General features: G+C 58.3%; 1 protein-coding gene across 2 annotated transcripts in view; it reads left to right on the top strand.

Moving 5' to 3' along the window:
- Positions 1–72: 72 nt before the first annotated feature.
- LOC140481867 (dynactin subunit 1-like) overlaps positions 73–13,591 on the top strand; it is a 37,687-nt gene continuing 24,168 nt past the window's right edge. Inside the window, exon 1 of one of the 2 annotated variants that reach the window (XM_072578450.1) lies at positions 73–688. In XM_072578450.1, coding sequence (XP_072434551.1) covers positions 465–688 — 224 coding nt within the window. In that variant the 5' untranslated portion in view covers positions 73–464. The remainder of the gene's footprint in view (positions 689–13,591) is intronic. The other variant, XM_072578460.1, reaches the window with a different exon arrangement.

The raw sequence follows: 13,591 nt of genomic DNA, 5'->3' as shown, positions 1-13,591 counted from the left end.
GCTCAAAGGAGCACAACCACAGGCTGTCAATCTCTTGGTCTCTCCATCCCTGAAACTCTCCAGACCAGGAAACATCCTGGTCAATCTCCTCTGCTCCTTCTCCCCTGAGAATGTGGATTCCAGACCTGCACGCAGTACTCTCACCGTGGCCTCGCCAGTGGTTAATACAGTTCCAGCATCACCTCCCTGCTCTCCAACTCAACGCCTCACTGAATAAAGGCAAGTGTACAATAGGCCTCCTGAACCACTTTATCCAGCCTCTGATACCTGAAGGCACATCAAGCTCCCCCTGACCCTGTGTGCTTCCCTGGGTGTACTCCCTTGCCGAAACAGAGGGAAAGCAGCCAAAGGAAGGCATTTGAGGTTGTGTGGCCAGATAGGAGGAGTGAAGGCAGATTGAGGATGGAGGCAGGACGGATTAGAGTTCGAGAAGGGCTAGAGTGAATAGTGATAATTGGAAGGGAATGATGAAATGTAGAGTGAATGTGGGGGATTTGTGGGAACTGTTGTGGGGGGTTTGGGGAACTGAACTGTCCGTGTTCCAGGGGGAGGAGTTGAGTGAAGCCAGTGTACGCCTTAGTCTGCTTGAGAAGAAACTGGACTGTTCCTCGAAAGAGGCTGACGATCGAGTGGAGAAAATTCAGGTGAAACTGGAAGAGACACAGACACTGCTCAAAAAGAAGGAGAAGTGAGTAGTCGCAGCTGCCTACTGGCTTTCAGAGGTCTGACACTACTCCCCCCTCTCAACATCACTCACTCACACCGTCACTCACTCACACCGTCACTCACTCACACCGTCACTCACTCACTCTCACACCGTCACTCTCACTCACACCGTCACTCTCACTCACACTGTCACTCACTCACACACACACCGTCACTCTCACTCACACCGTCACTCTCACTCACACCGTCACTCACTCACACACTGTCACTCTCACTCACTCTCACACCGTCACTCTCACTCACACCGTCACTCTCACTCACACCGTCACTCACTCACACCGTCACTCACTCACTCTCACACCGTCACTCACTCACTCTCACACCGTCACTCTCACTCACACCGTCACTCTCACTCACACACCGTCACTCACTCACACACCGTCACTCTCACTCACACACTGTCACTCTCACTCACACCGTCACTCTCACTCACACCGTCACTCACTCACTCTCACACCGTCACTCTCACTCTCACACCGTCACTCACTCACACACCGTCACTCTCACTCACACCGTCACTCACTCACTCACACACCGTCACTCTCACTCACACCGTCACTCACTCACACACTGTCACTCTCACTCACACCGTCACTCTCACTCACTCTCACACCGTCACTCACTCACTCTCACACCGTCACTCTCACTCACACCGTCACTCTCACTCACACCGTCACTCACTCTCACTCTCACACCATCACTCACTCACACACCGTCACTCTCACTCACACCGTCACTCACTCACACACTGTCACTCTCACTCACTCTCACACCGTCACTCTCACTCACACCGTCACTCTCACTCACACCGTCACTCTCACTCACTCACACTGTCACTCACTCTCACTCTCACACCGTCACTCACTCACACACCGTCACTCTCACTCACACCGTCACTCACTCACACACTGTCACTCACTCTCACTCTCACACCGTCACTCACTCACACACCGTCACTCTCACTCACACCGTCACTCACTCACACACTGTCACTCTCACTCACTCTCACACCGTCACTCTCACTCTCACACCGTCACTCACTCACACACCGTCACTCTCACTCACACCGTCACTCACTCACACACTGTCACTCTCACTCACTCTCACACCGTCACTCTCACTCACACCGTCACTCTCACTCACACCATCACTCACTCACACCGTCACTCTCACTCACACACTGTCACTCTCACTTACTCTCACACCGTCACTCTCACTCACACCATCACTCACTCACACCGTCACTCACTCTCACACCGTCACTCTCACTCACACCGTCACTCTCACTCACACCGTCACTCACTCACACACTGTCACTCTCACTCACTCTCACACCGTCACTCTCACTCACACCGTCACTCTCACTCACACCATCACTCACTCACACCGTCACTCTCACTCACACCGTCACTCTCACTCACACCGTCACTCACTCACACACTGTCACTCTCACTCACTCTCACACCGTCACTCTCACTCACACCGTCACTCTCACTCACACCGTCACTCACTCACACCGTCACTCACTCTCACACCGTCACTCTCACTCACACCGTCACTCACTCACTCTCACACCGTCACTCACTCACTCACACACCGTCACTCACTCACACACCGTCACTCTCACTCACACTGTCACTCACTCACTCACACACCGTCACTCTCACTCACACTCACACCGTCACTCTCACTCACACCGTCACTCACACCATCACTCGCTCACACTGTCACTCACTCACTCTCACACCGTCACTCTCACTCACACCGTCACTCTCACTCACACCGTCACTCACTCACTCACACACTGTCACTCTCACTCACTCTCACACCGTCACTCTCACTCACACCGTCACTCTCACTCACACCGTCACTCTCACTCACATCGTCACTCTCACTCACACCGTCACTCTCACTCACACCGTCACTCACTCACACCGTCACTCACTCACTCACACACTGTCACTCTCACTCACTCTCACACCGTCACTCTCACTCACACACCGTCACTCTCACTCACACTGTCACTCACTCACATCGTCACTCTCACTCACACCGTCACTCACTCACTCACACACCGTCACTCTCACTCACACCGTCACTCACTCACTCACACCGTCACTCACTCACTCACACACCGTCACTCTCACTCACACCGTCACTCACTCACTCACACACCGTCACTCACTCACACACCGTCACTCACTCACTCACACACCGTCACTCACTCACTCACTCTCACTGTCACTCACTCACTCACACACCGTCACTCTCACTCACACTGTCACTCACTCACTCACACCGTCACTCACTCACTCACATCGTCACTCTCACTCACACCGTCACTCACTCACTCACACCATCACTCACTCACTCTTACACCGTCACGCACTCACACTGTCACTCTCACTCACACCGTCACTCTCACTCACACCGTCACTCACTCACACACTGTCACTCTCACTCACTCTCACACCGTCACTCTCACTCACACCGTCACTCTCACTCACACCGTCACTCACTCACACCGTCACTCACTCTCACACCGTCACTCTCACTCACACCGTCACTCACTCACTCTCACACCGTCACTCACTCACTCACACACCGTCACTCACTCACACACCGTCACTCTCACTCACACTGTCACTCACTCACTCACACACCGTCACTCTCACTCACACTCACACCGTCACTCTCACTCACACCGTCACTCACACCATCACTCGCTCACACTGTCACTCACTCACTCTCACACCGTCACTCTCACTCACACCGTCACTCTCACTCACACCGTCACTCACTCACTCACACACTGTCACTCTCACTCACTCTCACACCGTCACTCTCACTCACACCGTCACTCTCACTCACACCGTCACTCTCACTCACATCGTCACTCTCACTCACACCGTCACTCTCACTCACACCGTCACTCACTCACACCGTCACTCACTCACTCACACACTGTCACTCTCACTCACTCTCACACCGTCACTCTCACTCACACACCGTCACTCTCACTCACACTGTCACTCACTCACATCGTCACTCTCACTCACACCGTCACTCACTCACTCACACACCGTCACTCTCACTCACACCGTCACTCACTCACTCACACCGTCACTCACTCACTCACACACCGTCACTCTCACTCACACCGTCACTCACTCACTCACACACCGTCACTCACTCACACACCGTCACTCACTCACTCACACACCGTCACTCACTCACTCACTCTCACTGTCACTCACTCACTCACACACCGTCACTCTCACTCACACTGTCACTCACTCACTCACACCGTCACTCACTCACTCACATCGTCACTCTCACTCACACCGTCACTCACTCACTCACACCATCACTCACTCACTCTTACACCGTCACGCACTCACACTGTCACTCTCACTCACACTGTCACTCACTCACTCACACCGTCACTCTCACTCACACTGTCACTCACTCACTCACACACCGTCACTCTCACTCACACTGTCACTCACTCACACACCGTCACTCTCACTCACACTGTCACTCACTCACTCACACCGTCACTCTCACTCACACTGTCACTCACTCACTCACACACCGTCACTCTCACTCACACTGTCACTCACTCACTCACACCGTCACTCTCACTCACACTGTCACTCACTCACTCACACACCGTCACTCTCACTCACACTGTCACTCACTCACTCACACCGTCACTCACTCACTCACACCGTCACTCTCACTCACACTGTCACTCACTCACTCTCACACCGTCACTCACTCACACCATCACTCACTCACTCTCACTGTCACGCACTCACACTGTCACTCACTCTCTGATTAATTCACACCGTCACTCACTCACACTGTCACGCACTCACTCACTCACTCATTCTCACTGTCACTCACTCTCTGATTAATTCACACCGTCACTCACTCACACTGTCACGCACGCACTCACTCACTCACTCATTCACACTGTCACTCACTCTCTGATTAATTCACACCGTCACTCACTCACACTGTCACGCACGCACTCACTCACTCACTCATTCACACTGTCACTCACTCATTCACACCGTCACTCACTCATTCACACTGTCACTCACTCACTCTCACTCACTCACACCGTCACGCACGCACTCACTCACTCATTCACACTGTCACTCACTCATTCACGCTGTCACTCACTCACTCTCACTCACGCACTCACGCTGTCACTCACTCACACTGTCACGCTCTCACACTGTCACGCTCTCACACTGTCACGCACTCACACTGTCACGCACACTCTCACTGTCACGCTCTCACACTGTCACGCACTCACTCACTCTCACTGTCACTCACTCACTCACTCTCACTGTCACTCACTCACTCACTCTCACTGTCACTCACTCACTGTCTGTCACTCACTGTCACTCACTCACTCTCACACCGTCACACTCGCTCTCACACTGTCACGCACTCTCACTGTCACGCGCACTCTCACTGTCACGCGCACTCTCACTGTCACGCGCACTCTCACTGTCACGCGCACTCACTGTCACGCGCACTCTCACTGTCACGCGCACTCTCACTGTCACGCACACTCACTGTCACGCGCACTCTCACTGTCACGCACTCTCACTGTCACGCGCACTCTCACTGTCACGCACTCTCACTGTCACGCACTCTCACTGTCACGCACTCTCACTGTCACGCGCACTCTCACTGTCACGCGCACTCTCACTGTCACGCGCACTCTCACTGTCACGCGCACTCTCACTGTCACGCACTCTCACTGTCACACGCACTCTCACTGTCACGCACACTCACTGTCACACGCACTCTCACTGTCACGCACTCTCACTGTCACACGCACTCTCACTGTCACGCGCACTCTCACTGTCACGCGCACTCTCACTGTCACGCGCACTCTCACTGTCACACGCACTCTCACTGTCACGCGCACTCTCACTGTCACGCGCACTCACACTGTCACGCGCACTCACACTGTCACGCGCACTCTCACTGTCACGCGCACTCTCACTGTCACGCGCACTCTCACTGTCACGCACTCTCACTGTCACGCGCACTCACACTGTCACGCGCACTCACACTGTCACGCGCACTCACACTGTCACGCGCACTCACACTGTCACGCGCACTCACACTGTCACGCGCACTCTCACTGTCACGCGCACTCTCACTGTCACGCACTCTCACTGTCACGCGCACTCTCACTGTCACGCGCACTCTCACTGTCACGCGCACTCACACTGTCACGCGCACTCACACTGTCACGCGCACTCTCACTGTCGCGCACTCACACTGTCACGCGCACTCTCACTGTCACGCACTCTCACTGTCACGCACTCTCACTGTCACGCACACTCACTGTCACACGCACTCTCACTGTCGCGCACTCTCACTGTCGCACACTCACACTGTCACGCGCACTCTCACTGTCACGCGCGCTCTCACTGTCTCGCGCACTCACACTGTCTCGCGCACTCACACTGTCACGCGCACTCTCACTGTCACGCGCACTCTCACTGTCACGCGCACTCTCACTGTCACGCGCACTCACACCGTCACGCGCACTCACACTCACGCGCACTCACACTCACGCGCACTCTCACTGTCACGCGCACTCTCACTGTCACGCGCACTCTCACTGTCACGCGCACTCTCACTGTCACGCACTCTCACTGTCGCGCACTCTCACTGTCACGCGCACTCTCACTGTCACGCACTCTCACTGTCGCGCACTCTCACTGTCGCGCACTCTCACTGTCACGCGCACTCTCACTGTCACGCGCACTCTCACTGTCACGCGCACTCTCACTGTCGCGCACTCTCACTGTCACGCGCACTCTCACTGTCGCGCACTCTCACTGTCACGCGCACTCTCACTGTCACGCGCACTCTCACTGTCACGCGCACTCTCACTGTCACGCGCACTCTCACTGTCACGCTCTCGCACTGTCACGCGCACTCACACTGTCACGCGCACTCACACTGTCACGCGCACTCTCACTGTCACGCGCACTCTCACTGTCACGCGCACTCTCACTGTCACGCGCACTCACACTGTCACGCGCACTCACACTGTCACGCGCACTCACACTGTCACGCGCACTCACACTGTCACGCGCACTCACACTGTCACGCGCACTCACACTGTCACGCGCACTCACACTGTCACGCGCACTCTCACTGTCACGCGCACTCTCACTGTCACGCGCACACTCACCGTCACGCACTCTCACCGTCACGCGCACTCACACTCACGCGCACTCACACTCACGCGTACTCTCACTGTCACGCGTACTCTCACTGTCACGCGCACTCTCACTGTCACGCGCACTCTCACTGTCACGCGCACTCTCACTGTCACGCGCACTCTCACTGTCACGCACTCTCACTGTCGCGCACTCTCACTGTCACGCGCACTCTCACTGTCACGCGCACTCTCACTGTCACGCGCACTCTCACTGTCACGCGCACTCTCACTGTCACGCGCACTCTCACTGTCACGCGCACTCTCACTGTCACGCGCACTCTCACTGTCACGCGCACTCTCACTGTCACGCGCACTCTCACTGTCACGCGCACTCTCACTGTCACGCGCACTCACACTGTCACGCGCACTCTCACTGTCACGCGCACTCTCACTGTCACGCACTCTCACTGTCACGCGCACTCTCACTGTCACGCGCACTCTCACTGTCACGCGCACTCTCACTGTCACGCGCACTCTCACTGTCACGCGCACTCACACTGTCACGCGCACTCACACTGTCACGCGCACTCTCACTGTCGCGCACTCACACTGTCACGCGCACTCTCACTGTCACGCACTCTCACTGTCACGCACTCTCACTGTCACGCACACTCACTGTCACACGCACTCTCACTGTCGCGCACTCTCACTGTCGCACACTCACACTGTCACGCGCACTCTCACTGTCACGCGCACTCTCACTGTCACGCGCACACTCACCGTCACGCACTCTCACCGTCACGCGCACTCACACTCACGCGCACTCACACTCACGCGTACTCTCACTGTCACGCGTACTCTCACTGTCACGCGCACTCTCACTGTCACGCGCACTCTCACTGTCACGCGCACTCTCACTGTCACGCGCACTCTCACTGTCACGCACTCTCACTGTCGCGCACTCTCACTGTCACGCGCACTCTCACTGTCACGCGCACTCTCACTGTCACGCGCACTCTCACTGTCACGCGCACTCTCACTGTCACGCGCACTCTCACTGTCACGCGCACTCTCACTGTCACGCGCACTCTCACTGTCACGCGCACTCTCACTGTCACGCGCACTCTCACTGTCACGCGCACTCTCACTGTCACGCGCACTCACACTGTCACGCGCACTCTCACTGTCACGCGCACTCTCACTGTCACGCACTCTCACTGTCACGCGCACTCTCACTGTCACGCGCACTCTCACTGTCACGCGCACTCTCACTGTCACGCGCACTCACACTGTCACGCGCACTCACACTGTCACGCGCACTCTCACTGTCGCGCACTCACACTGTCACGCGCACTCTCACTGTCACGCACTCTCACTGTCACGCACTCTCACTGTCACGCACACTCACTGTCACACGCACTCTCACTGTCGCGCACTCTCACTGTCGCACACTCACACTGTCACGCGCACTCTCACTGTCACGCGCGCTCTCACTGTCTCGCGCACTCACACTGTCTCGCGCACTCACACTGTCACGCGCACTCTCACTGTCACGCGCACTCTCACTGTCACGCGCACTCTCACTGTCACGCGCACTCACACCGTCACGCGCACTCACACTCACGCGCACTCACACTCACGCGCACTCTCACTGTCACGCGCACTCTCACTGTCACGCGCACTCTCACTGTCACGCGCACTCTCACTGTCACGCACTCTCACTGTCGCGCACTCTCACTGTCACGCGCACTCTCACTGTCACTCTCACTGTCACGCGCACTCTCACTGTCACGCGCACTCTCACTGTCGCGCACTCTCACTGTCACGCGCACTCTCACTGTCGCGCACTCTCACTGTCACGCGCACTCTCACTGTCACGCGCACTCTCACTGTCACGCGCACTCTCACTGTCACGCGCACTCTCACTGTCACGCGCACTCTCACTGTCACGCGCACTCTCACTGTCACGCTCTCGCACTGTCACGCGCACTCACACTGTCACGCGCACTCACACTGTCACGCGCACTCTCACTGTCACGCGCACTCTCACTGTCACGCGCACTCTCACTGTCACGCGCACTCTCACTGTCACGCGCACTCACACTGTCACGCGCACTCACACTGTCACGCGCACTCACACTGTCACGCGCACTCACACTGTCACGCGCACTCACACTGTCACGCGCACTCACACTGTCACGCGCACTCACACTGTCACGTGCACTCTCACTGTCACGCGCACTCTCACTGTCACGCGCACACTCACTGTCACGCACTCTCACCGTCACGCGCACTCACACCGTCACGCGCACTCACACTCACGCGCACTCACACTCACGCGTACTCTCACTGTCACGCGTACTCTCACTGTCACGCGCACTCTCACTGTCACGCGCACTCTCACTGTCACGCGCACTCTCACTGTCACGCGCACTCTCACTGTCACGCACTCTCACTGTCACGCACTCTCACTGTCGCGCACTCTCACTGTCACGCGCACTCTCACTGTCACGCACTCTCACTGTCACGCGCACTCTCACTGTCACGCGCACTCTCACTGTCACGCGCACTCTCACTGTCACGCGCACTCTCACTGTCACGCGCACTCTCACTGTCACGCGCACTCTCACTGTCACGCGCACTCTCACTGTCACGCGCACTCTCACTGTCACGCGCACTCTCACTGTCACGCGCACTCTCACTGTCACGCGCACTCTCACTGTCACGCGCACTCTCACTGTCACGCGCACTCTCACTGTCACGCGCACTCTCACTGTCACGCGCACTCTCACTGTCACGCGCACTCTCACTGTCACGCGCACTCTCACTGTCACGCGCACTCACACTGTCACGCGCACTCACACTGTCACGCGCACTCACACTCACGCGCACTCTCACTGTCACGCTCTCACACTGTCACGCGCACTCACACTGTCACGCGCACTCTCACTGTCACGCGCACTCTCACTGTCACGCGCACTCTCACTGTCACGCGCACTCTCACTGTCACGCGCACTCTCACTGTCACGCGCACTCTCACTGTCACGCTCTCGCACTGTCACGCGCACTCACACTGTCACGCGCACTCACACTGTCACGCGCACTCACACTCACGCGCACTCTCACTGTCACGCGCACTCACACTGTCACGCGCACTCACACTGTCACGCGCACTCTCACTGTCACGCGCACTCTCACTGTCACGCGCACTCTCACTGTCACGCGCACTCTCACTGTCACGCGCACTCTCACTGTCACGCGCACTCTCACTGTCACGCGCATTCTCACTGTCACACGCACTCTCACTGTCGCGCACTCTCACTGTCGCGCACTCTCACTGTCGCGCACTCTCACTGTCACGCGCGCTCTCACTGTCACGCGCGCTCTCACTGTCACGCGCGCTCTCACTGTCACGCGCGCTCTCACTGTCACGCGCGCTCTCACTGTCACGCGCGCTCTCACTGTCACGCGCGCTCTCACTGTCACGCGCGCTCTCACTGTCACGCGCTCTCACTGTCACGCGCTCTCACTGTCACGCGCGCTCTCACTGTCACGCGCGCTCTCACTGTCACGCGCGCTCTCACTGTCACGCGCGCTCTCACTGTCACGCGCTCTCACTGTCACGCGCTCTCACTGTCACGCGCTCTCACTGTCACGCGCGCTCTCACTGTCACGCGCGCTCTCACTGTCACGCGCGCTCTCACTGTCACGCGCGCTCTCACTGTCACGCGCGCTCTCACTGTCACGCGCGCTCTCACTGTCACGCGCGCTCTCACTGTCACGCGCGCTCTCACTGTCACGCGCGCTCTCACTGTCACGCGCGCTCTCACTGTCACGCGCGCTCACTGTCACGCGCGCTCACTGTCACGCGCTCTCACTGTCACGCGCTCTCACTGTCACGCGCTCTCACTGTCACGCGCTCTCACTGTCACGCGCTCTCACTGTCACGCGCTCTCACTGTCACGCGCTCTCACTGTCACGCGCTCTCACTGTCACGCGCTCTCACTGTCACGCGCTCTCACTGTCACGCGCTCTCACTGTCACGCGCTCTCACTGTCACGCGCTCTCACTGTCACGCGCTCTCACTGTCACGCGCTCTCACTGTCACGCGCTCTCACTGTCACGCGCTCTCACTGTCACGCGCTCTCACTGTCACGCGCTCTCACTGTCACGCGCTCTCACTGTCACGCGCTCTCACTGTCACGCGCTCTCACTGTCACGCGCTCTCACTGTCACGCGCTCTCACTGTCACGCGCTCTCACTGTCACGCGCTCTCACTGTCACGCGCTCTCACTGTCACGCGCTCTCACTGTCACGCGCTCTCACTGTCACGCGCTCTCACTGTCACGCGCTCTCACTGTCACGCGCTCTCACTGTCACGCGCTCTCACTGTCACGCGCTCTCACTGTCACGCGCTCTCACTGTCACGCGCTCTCACTGTCACGCGCTCTCACTGTCACGCGCTCTCACTGTCACGCGCTCTCACTGTCACGCGCTCTCACTGTCACGCGCTCTCACTGTCACGCGCTCTCACTGTCACGCGCTCTCACTGTCACGCGCTCTCACTGTCACGCGCTCTCACTGTCACGCGCTCTCACTGTCACGCGCTCTCACTGTCACGCGCTCTCACTGTCACGCGCTCTCACTGTCACGCGCTCTCACTGTCACGCGCTCTCACTGTCACGCGCTCTCACTGTCACGCGCTCTCACTGTCACGCGCTCTCACTGTCACGCGCTCTCACTGTCACGCGCTCTCACTGTCACGCGCTCTCACTGTCACGCGCTCTCACTGTCACGCGCTCTCACTGTCACGCGCTCTCACTGTCACGCGCTCTCACTGTCACGCGCTCTCACTGTCACGCGCTCTCACTGTCACGCGCTCTCACTGTCACGCGCTCTCACTGTCACGCGCTCTCACTGTCACGCGCTCTCACTGTCACGCGCTCTCACTGTCACGCGCTCTCACTGTCACGCGCTCTCACTGTCACGCGCTCTCACTGTCACGCGCTCTCACTGTCACGCGCTCTCACTGTCACGCGCTCTCACTGTCACGCGCTCTCACTGTCACGCGCTCTCACTGTCACGCGCTCTCACTGTCACGCGCTCTCACTGTCACGCGCTCTCACTGTCACGCGCTCTCACTGTCACGCGCTCTCACTGTCACGCGCTCTCACTGTCACGCGCTCTCACTGTCACGCGCTCTCACTGTCACGCGCTCTCACTGTCACGCGCTCTCACTGTCACGCGCTCTCACTGTCACGCGCTCTCACTGTCACGCGCTCTCACTGTCACGCGCTCTCACTGTCACGCGCTCTCACTGTCACGCGCTCTCACTGTCACGCGCTCTCACTGTCACGCGCTCTCACTGTCACGCGCTCTCACTGTCACGCGCTCTCACTGTCACGCGCTCTCACTGTCACGCGCTCTCACTGTCACGCGCTCTCACTGTCACGCGCTCTCACTGTCACGCGCTCTCACTGTCACGCGCTCTCACTGTCACGCGCTCTCACTGTCACGCGCTCTCACTGTCACGCGCTCTCACTGTCACGCGCTCTCACTGTCACGCGCTCTCACTGTCACGCGCTCTCACTGTCACGCGCTCTCACTGTCACGCGCTCTCACTGTCACGCGCTCTCACTGTCACGCGCTCTCACTGTCACGCGCTCTCACTGTCACGCGCTCTCACTGTCACGCGCTCTCACTGTCACGCGCTCTCACTGTCACGCGCTCTCACTGTCACGCGCTCTCACTGTCACGCGCTCTCACTGTCACGCGCTCTCACTGTCACGCGCTCTCACTGTCACGCGCTCTCACTGTCACGCGCTCTCACTGTCACGCGCTCTCACTGTCACGCGCTCTCACTGTCACGCGCTCTCACTGTCACGCGCTCTCACTGTCACGCGCTCTCACTGTCACGCGCTCTCACTGTCACGCGCTCTCACTGTCACGCGCTCTCACTGTCACGCGCTCTCACTGTCACGCGCTCTCACTGTCACGCGCTCTCACTGTCACGCGCTCTCACTGTCACGCGCTCTCACTGTCACGCGCTCTCACTGTCACGCGCTCTCACTGTCACGCGCTCTCACTGTCACGCGCTCTCACTGTCACGCGCTCTCACTGTCACGCGCTCTCACTGTCACGCGCTCTCACTGTCACGCGCTCTCACTGTCACGCGCTCTCACTGTCACGCGCTCTCACTGTCACGCGCTCTCACTGTCACGCGCTCTCACTGTCACGCGCTCTCACTGTCACGCGCTCTCACTGTCACGCGCTCTCACTGTCACGCGCTCTCACTGTCACGCGCTCTCACTGTCACGCGCTCTCACTGTCACGCGCTCTCACTGTCACGCGCTCTCACTGTCACGCGCTCTCACTGTCACGCGCTCTCACTGTCACGCGCTCTCACTGTCACGCGCTCTCACTGTCACGCGCTCTCACTGTCACGCGCTCTCACTGTCACGCGCTCTCACTGTCACGCGCTCTCACTGTCACGCGCTCTCACTGTCACGCGCTCTCACTGTCACGCGCTCTCACTGTCACGCGCTCTCACTGTCACGCGCTCTCACTGTCACGCGCTCTCACTGTCACGCGCTCTCACTGTCACGCGCTCTCACTGTCACGCGCTCTCACTGTCACGCGCTCTCACTGTCTCGCGCTCTC

The sequence above is a fragment of the Chiloscyllium punctatum genome, chromosome 1 (genome assembly GCF_047496795.1).
Source record: "Chiloscyllium punctatum isolate Juve2018m chromosome 1, sChiPun1.3, whole genome shotgun sequence".
NCBI lineage: Eukaryota > Metazoa > Chordata > Chondrichthyes > Orectolobiformes > Hemiscylliidae > Chiloscyllium > Chiloscyllium punctatum.
Note: the sequence above shows the minus strand (reverse complement) of the source record. Positions and strands in the feature narration are given on the sequence as shown.